Raw genomic sequence first — 7,923 nt, forward strand, 5'->3', positions numbered from 1 at the left:
CACTCGCATAGAAAGGTTATCCCCAGACAGCGAGCCATAGGGCCTATGGAGTGTCTGGTTTCAGGAACCGAGCCTGCATCCACAGCATCTACACGTTCAGTCAATCCGGAGGCAGGAAACCGCGAATGGCTTCTCAACAATCCAACTATCCAATCGTCATGACCTTGGCAGTCGACCTGGTGGGTGGCGACGCACTCGAGTCGAGCAGTGCCAAGTGCGGAAATCGCACGCTACACACCGTGTTCCTGCCAAATCAACGGCTTTCAAAAACGCATTGTCACTGTCATTCTCCGATTGGCCAACCCCTCCCAAACTCAATCCCTAGTCATCGTTGCCAAGTCGCAACTCCAGATTTCACATGCGAATTCCACGTTGCCGCAAGTGTGACAGAAAAGTCTTTTTAACTGCTTTGTTTATAATTCCCTAGATCTTTCGTGATCTTGTCGTCATCGCTGACGTTTTGATTCTATCTACGCTGAAAAAAGGCCGACAGGCCCTGAGCCCCCCACCCCTGAGTCTTCCGACCAGGACGGATGGGAGTCGGGCCTGAGAGGTGCGCTCTGAGTCACCTCAAAAGTTTTGGTAGGTATTACACGACCCTGGGCCTTCTTTCAGCCATACCGCCATCCGCAGCTCCATGATTCCGCGGCCCTAACAAAGTCCCAAAAGAATATTAAAAGACAACTCCGCATGATGCAATTTTAGCAGTTGAGCCATGAGTCGTCCCTTTCCTTGTCCTAATCCCGGAAATCCCGAAAACGTCCAACCAGGTCGTTACCCAGGCTGATCGTAAATAAATGAGTGGCCCTCGGTCGACGCCGTAAACAATGCAATGCTAAGAACAAGTGATAAAAGATTCCACCTCAGTGAGATATTCTGAAAAGTGGCGGTGGTGTTGCTGAATGCACGAGACGCCCGATCTTCTAGTTCGGGTACGGTCCCTGCGGTAGCCCGTGGGGCATTTGCGGCATCTGCGCGCCCATCCGGTATGGTGCGTGCATAAACTCTGGGACAACACCGGTTCGCAGGTCGTTCCGTCGTCCTAGAGGCTGGTAGTGCATCTGCGTCGTAGGCAGATGGTACTCGTTGAGAGACGCCGACGGCGGGGGGTAGAGCAGTGTGTTGACGTGCCGAATAGGCTTGTATGGGCTCGGTCGCTGCTGTAGGTATACACTTGGCGAGTGCGAGATAGGCGTATGTGCGATAGGAGTATGCATAACCGATGTCGGAAACTGCTCGCCCAGTGGCGACGACGCGTACACCGAGAGACTGCCAGGGCTGTGCCTCTTGGTCGGCGTGCCGTACCCAATGACATTGTGCATCGGGACGTTTGATGGCGTAAGTGAGGCCTGGGGCATCGAGGCCGAGGCCGGCATAGGCAGTTGGGACATGGAGACGGTGGTGGCGGGAGGGTATACCGTCGCCATGGCGCGAACACCGTTACTCAGGGGCGGCAGTGAAACGTGTTGCTGCGCCGGGTATGTCGCCATGCCCGGGTACACCTGCGCCTGTACTGACGAAGGGTTGGTGTTCAACGAGAGGTTAGGGACTGGAAGACGCATTGGTTGCTCGCTGACCCCTTGGGTTCTGGCGACTGGGGCCATAGTGCTATTGGGCTGTCTGCTGAGTCGCTTCGCCGGGGGCTCCGTCATGTCCTCCTCTGAGTTCCTCTTCCGGCTGTTCATGCCAGCGAGATGCTTGCCAGAAAGCGGTGACAGTTGGGGGTTGGAGTAGGTCGAGGCCGAGGGCCATGGCTGGCCCGCGTTCGGTGAGAAGACGTTCGTCGTGGAAGGTGTCAGAGGAGGGAACGAGACGGCGGGTTGGATGACAGCATTGGGCGAAGGGACCGGCGAGGTAAACGACTTGTTCAGTGGCGAGGTCGGCTGCTTCTGGGCCCGCTCATAGTACTCTGAGAAGCAGGATAGCTTGACGAGCCACTCCTCCCATTCCTCCTTGGTCGCCAACAGGCTGTATCGCATGTTGCTCAAAAACTCAACTTCCATGACATGAATCTCTTGAACGGTGATGCCAGAGACCTCAGCCCAGGTCTTGTTGGTGTACGTGTTATCATCCAAGACTAGAAGCAAGCAGCAGTCAGCTCCGTGCTTCTCCACTTGTCACGGCATCCTACTTACACTTGTTACCCAGCATCAGGGCTACTGTCAGGAGACGGTACTCGCTGCCCGATCTTCCCTTGACGGAGGGGTTTGTCGTCTTCAAGCGGTACACAAACAGCAAAGCGAGCAGGATGACGTTCTGCGTCACTTGGGTCGTCGACAAGACGCTGTAGGCCCATTTTTTGAACTGGGGGAATGGTGTCGCGTATTCGGTCAGCCGGGGCGTCGTGACGGTCGATGGTCTGGATCGGATGCTCTCAGCGGCTCGCAGAGTCTCTATCGATTCGAACCAGAAAAGGCATGTAATCTGCGGATTTGTAAGCTCGACTCTCCTTTTTGTGTGTGCCAAATGCTCGCCCTACCTGAGCCGCAAAGTCTGCCAAGTTTCCACCCTTGGGGTTGATACAGCTCGGTATCGACAGACTGTGCAGAACCAGAGCTGACGAGCCTTTTCGTGATGACGAGGTGCCATCCGACTTGCCGATGGCGCCTGATGTCGGTGTTGACGAGCGAGTCGAATGTCGGGAGGTCGTGGAGTACTGGCTGGTGCCGGACGCCGGGTTCACAGCTGGCTGCTGGGGTTGTGAGTAGGTATTCGTTGGCTGGGTGTACCGAGAATATTGAGGAGCCCTCGCAGCAGCTTCGGCCATGACCGCCTTAGGACCCCGAGCCTGGGCAACGGCGCCGGGATATGAGGGAAGAACATGACTGTCGTATGCGACGAGGTGAGGGGCGTGGTAGGTAGCACTCATGGCTTCGGTTGGCGGCGTGCGGAGCCCGCCCCGATACAGAGCAGCTCCTGGCCCTTGGTCGAACCTGAACTGCTTCTGATTATGAGCGGCTGGGTGTGATATCTGTTGAGAGTAGCCTCGTCTGCACGACGTGGGGTGTGCAGGAGACAGAGGGAGGTTGTAGAAGGGCAAAGGTGCAGCAGTCGAACACATCGGAGCGGGGAGCAAGTTCGGTGCGTGGCTCGGGGAGGGAGCTCAAGTCGGTCGGTCGTAGGCGGAAAGGGCAAATATCGGGTTGGACTATGTGAGAGAGAGAAAACAGTGTACGGAAGAAGGGAGGAGAGGCGGGTCGACGAGTGTAAGTAAGGGAAGCAAATCCAGGCCGCAGGTTGCTACATCGGGTTTGAAGCAGTAGTAGAGGGTTTGTGACAGCGATTCACTTGCAGGTTGTTTCCGTCGGGTCGTCTGCAGGTTATTGCGGTAGTTGAGATGAGGAGTCAGGTAGAAAGAAGAGCAAGCCGAATTGTCTGGATGCTCTCCTCCCTCTCGTCGGGTGGCTTCTTCGTCTTGTTGTTGCGGGGGTTGGCGGCTTTACAGGCAGGGTTTGCTGATGCTGGGTTTACCGGAGACGCCTCGTTGGCTGGCGGGCCATGGCAGGAGAAGGCTGTACCGGAGCGTAAAGCGAACCAAGAGCTTCTTCGCAGAGGTTGTTGTTGTTGTTGTTGTGGAAGGAAGGCGGACCTTTAGCCGTGGTCGTCGTCAGTGGTGCAGGAGCAGCAGCAGCTTTCGGTGTTGGAGGTCGTGCTGAACGAGCAGGGTGACTTTGGAGACGGGTTCGTTTGGTCAGGGACGGACAGGTAAGTTAGCTCGGAGGGGTGGATGGAGTTTGGTGGTTTGGTGTTGATTTGTAGGAGGAATTCGGCGCAAGGCAGAGAAGGTATGAGGTAAGGTGGGAAAAGGGGGACCGGAAACCACCGAGGTGTGCTTCAGATCGTCCGTGTAAATGAAGGGCTCGTGGGTGGTGAGGTAGGTCAATGGAGCGACGTGATTCGGTAGAGATGTAAGAAAGGGTGCGGGCGGATGGACGGGTGTTGGTATTGTACTGTGTGAGGGTTTGATATTACTCCTCTCTCCTCTCGGTCTCTCAGAGTTGAAGCAGGAGTAATAACAGCAACAACAAAAAAAAGAAGATGCAAGTAGTTGCAGAAGAGGAGGGGGGAGGAAGAAAAAGAAGAAGCAATGCAAGTAAGGCAAAGCAAGGCCAGGCCAGGCAGGACCAGGGTCAATGTAAAAAAAGAGTCCGATGTGACGATGGATTGAAGCCGAAGTAAAAATAAATAAAAATAAAAAGTGACATAGAATGAAAAACGGAGGGAGGTAGGTATTTACTGGGCGTGATATGGTTGCGTCGTTCGTTGTCTGGACTCTCTCTGTCTTCTCTTCATTCACACACCTCACACCTCACACATATCTTGGGGGACTAAGTACCTCATCCTGGTGGATGGAGTAGCGTGAAGCATGGCGGTAGCGTATCCGCGCCTGGACGGGGCGGTTGCTGGCTGCTGGCTGGTGTATGGTTCAAAAGCATAGGATTAGGATTGGGGAATTTTTGGTATGGATTAGGACAGGACAGGATGGGATGGGACGTGAGGGGGGAGAGGAGGGGAGGGGAGGGGGATGGGACCAAGGTACCTTGTTCCATGTACCCTGCCTTCCTTTGGGTCAACCTGAGTTGGAAAAAGAGGCATTGCGGAACAGTAACAGAGGAGTATGGGTCTCTAACAAATAAAACATAGAGTGGCAGTGGGAGGAACAGGAGCAGGAGCAGGCGTAGGCCGACAGCCGCAGGAGACAAGAGGGAAAAGGTCACAAGTCGCAAATCCTCTTCCTGCTGCTCTTTCTCGCAAGGAAGGAAAGGGGAAGGTACTTCCTCAAGGTGTCTCTCTCTACCTGCAAGCCCATCTACCTACCACCCCATCTACCCTACCCTCTTTTTGCAGCCGAGCCGACACCAGGAGCAGCAGCAGGATGAAGCAGGAGGCAAGCAAATACAAAAAAGAAGGGCAAGAAAGGCGGTAGCCAAAACGGAAGGGACTTAGGTTGGTTTGGTCAGGTACAACACGCAAGTGCCTTTGGACAATCAATCAACCAACCAAATTGGAAAGAGCAAGGTGGAGAGGCGACTGCGGCGGCGGCGGCGGCGGCGGCGTGGGGAGGATGTCAGGGGGCCAGAAGGGAAGAGGCAAGGCATAGAGACGCAAGTACCTATGGAGGCTTGCAATCTTGCACCTGGGACCAACACCACACAGCACGGCGGCCAGTTTCTGTCGCAGTCCACTTAATCAGTCTAACACAGCACAGCACAGCACAGCACAGCACCAACCCCCAGTCCTAATCACAGACCCGGCCATTCTTTCGCAACTGCTCTGGGACTAGGGTGCTAGGGAGAATTCGGCTTGGTGTCTTGCCCTCGAAGATGGGGACGAAGGAGAGGGGCGCGCGTACTGACTAGCTAGGGTGGGCACTTGGCAGACACTGGACGGAGCAAAGCACCAAACCAGCACCCGTACCACCAGCCACCATCAGCAGCACCAGGACAAGCCCAAATCTGAGCCTGAGGTTCCACGAGGTTGCAAAGTGGGAGCGGAAGTGATGGACACTGGAAACTGATGTGTGGGCGGTTGTGGGCGTGGGGAGTGGGTGTGGAAGAAGAAAGAAAGCGAAGCAGGGTGTGTCGTTCTTTCCACGCCGGCAAAGTGGCACCTGAGTGGTCTTATTTTTATTTTATTTCCTTCCTTTCTTGCCCTTCCTTCCTTCCTCCTCCCCCTCGCTTTTTCTAGGAAGGGCTCCGTAAAAGCCCAGCTCGATCCACCAGCGCCTTCTGCCTTGGACCCAGTCATGCCAGTCTAAGTGCATCGACCAGAGATAGAAAGGAGGAGGGCATGAGGCAGGTGCAGCGCAGGCCACCGCCAATGCCACCACCACCATCGCCATCACCACTTTTTCAGTCCAAGGAAAGGCGGAGGCGGCCAAAGATCCAACGGGTCGCAAAAAGGCAACAGCAGGGGACTGGCCGGACAAGGGAAGGCTTCGCAGCATGTACAGTGTGTTTTACAGTATGAGGCATGAGTTCGGGGTTCATTGACTCTCGGCTTGTTGGGCGACTGACCAGTGACCAATGAGTTAAAACCGGCCTAGCAGCCTGCTTGTCTGGCATCTGGTGGGAAGATTCAGGACCTGCGCTGATGCCGGGCAGTACGTACTCGGCTTGCCTCACAGTGCGTCCGTCCGTTGTCCTTGTCGTCGTCGTCGTCGTTGTCGGGCGCGCCCTCGATGACATTTCCACTTTTCACTTTCCCACTGAACCTGAGCCCCGAATGTCGTCCCAGCCGGGCAAGCATCCATCCATTTCCTGCCTACTGATACTTCCACCCCCTCCCCTCTTTTTCCTTTTCCTCGAGTCGTCTCACCCCCATCCCTTCTCCTCCCAAAGGCTCTTCTCCGCCAACCACGAACTCCTCTATTCGTACCTCATTTCCAGCTGCGGTGCTGATTGAGAGACTTCGAGGGTGGGGCCGAGAGGACCAAGACCTGGGACCTCAGTGGGGTCTTGAGCCCTGTGGCCACGGACGACAGCGCCTTGCAAGCAAGCATCACAGCAAGTACAGTCGACAGTCTACTTGCACGCACGACACGACACGACACTACTACAGGCCAAGGCGGTGGCATGGCATGGTATGTATGGCAGGGAAGCGGTGGCATGCAGGTGTGACCGTCGAGGGCGAGGGGATTGCAGCCTGCTGAGACCGAATGCTAATGGAGAAAATGAATCGACGAGGAGAAACAAAGGGGTGTGTATCCAGTACTTCACTTTCGTATCGCATCCGACCACCTTGCCAACCTCTGCCGACGTACCTGGTACTCGCTCCGTCCTCATTTCTCTTCCTCCTCGTCAAACATCTGGACCACGCTCGCCATCAGCTTCCAACAGGCAGGCGGCGTGCTTCTCACCTGCCGCGCTCGTGTCGCTAGCCTGAAGCGCAGCCAGCTGCGTAAGGGGCCGTATTCGACGCCTCAATAGTGCTCCGCATGAGTATCCTACCAAGCAATATTGCGTAGACATATGCCGGGGTCCTTGCGCTCGTGGATCGACATTCCTGCGCAGTAGACCGTACGAATAGACGGCACCGCACACTAGACCGTCCCCATTCGCAATCATCATCACCACTCGCCATCGCCGACGACATGACCTATCTCGTCCGTCCCATCCCATCACAACAACACAACCCCACCCCACCAGCCAACCCCACACCAAACTTTCTCGGCCCTGGCCTGTTTTGGGCCTGCCATCAATACTTGTCAATGTGAGCCATACCGACGGTACTTTGTCCTGTATACCCGGATACCTTACCTGAGATGCACTACCATACGGCTCATGAAGCAAGTTCTATGGGTCATGCTGTGCCGCCGTGCCATAATCACGATGCAATGCCGTGCCTGCTTCAGTCGCCGGCTTCCTCGGGCCACGGTTTGCCATCAGTCTCAGATCCGTACGGGCAGTGTGAGGTGAGGGAGGTGGCTGCTTCGTACCGGACGGCACTTCCCGTCGTCTTCGGCTGGGTTGTCTGACTGCCTGGTGATCGAGCAACCTCTGGAAAGTTGTAAGTTGACACACACCTTACCCTTCTCGACCTGCTCCCGACCCCCCAAGCAAATGCACTCACACACTACACTCCTACACTCACACACACGCGCACACAGTTTGCGGTCATGTCTCGTTAAGGGATAGCTCTGTGTCATTAATCGTCCAGGCCCCTGAGCCCTGAAAGTCCCCTCGCCAGCCAGCACCGCGTTGTCTCATCCGTCCGCAACGAAGCCAGTTCGCAACCCAGCTCGTCACAACCCCCAAGGCGAGACCACGTCTTTTACGACCATTTGCCTTGCAACTATCCGTACCGATACGTATCTCGCTTCCATTGTGTATCGAGGGATCCACAGCACGTCGGGAGGCGACCATGGCTTCTTGTCCGCCCTGCCGTCCGCCGGCCATCTCGGACATGGCCAAGGCGGGTAGA

The 7,923-nt window shown here is 55.7% G+C and overlaps 2 protein-coding genes across 2 annotated transcripts; both read right to left on the reverse strand.

The window, feature by feature from the left end:
- Positions 1-923: 923 nt before the first annotated feature.
- CH63R_01856 (Cyclin) lies at positions 924-3,061 on the reverse strand (the record flags this gene model as incomplete). The annotated part of the gene is made up of 3 exons (XM_018296831.1): positions 924-2,077; positions 2,136-2,424; positions 2,480-3,061. 3 exons carry the CDS (start codon positions 3,059-3,061, stop codon positions 924-926), a joined length of 2,025 nt encoding a protein of 674 aa, XP_018161647.1.
- Positions 3,062-7,255: 4,194 nt separating this feature from the next.
- CH63R_01857 (uncharacterized protein) lies at positions 7,256-7,620 on the reverse strand (the record flags this gene model as incomplete). The annotated part of the gene is made up of 3 exons (XM_018296832.1): positions 7,256-7,345; positions 7,403-7,499; positions 7,598-7,620. 3 exons carry the CDS (start codon positions 7,618-7,620, stop codon positions 7,256-7,258), a joined length of 210 nt encoding a protein of 69 aa, XP_018161648.1.
- Between the last annotated feature and the right edge of the window lie 303 nt (positions 7,621-7,923).

This window comes from Colletotrichum higginsianum, chromosome 2 (assembly GCF_001672515.1).
Source record: "Colletotrichum higginsianum IMI 349063 chromosome 2, whole genome shotgun sequence".
In the NCBI taxonomy this organism is placed as follows: Eukaryota; Fungi; Ascomycota; class Sordariomycetes; order Glomerellales; family Glomerellaceae; genus Colletotrichum; species Colletotrichum higginsianum.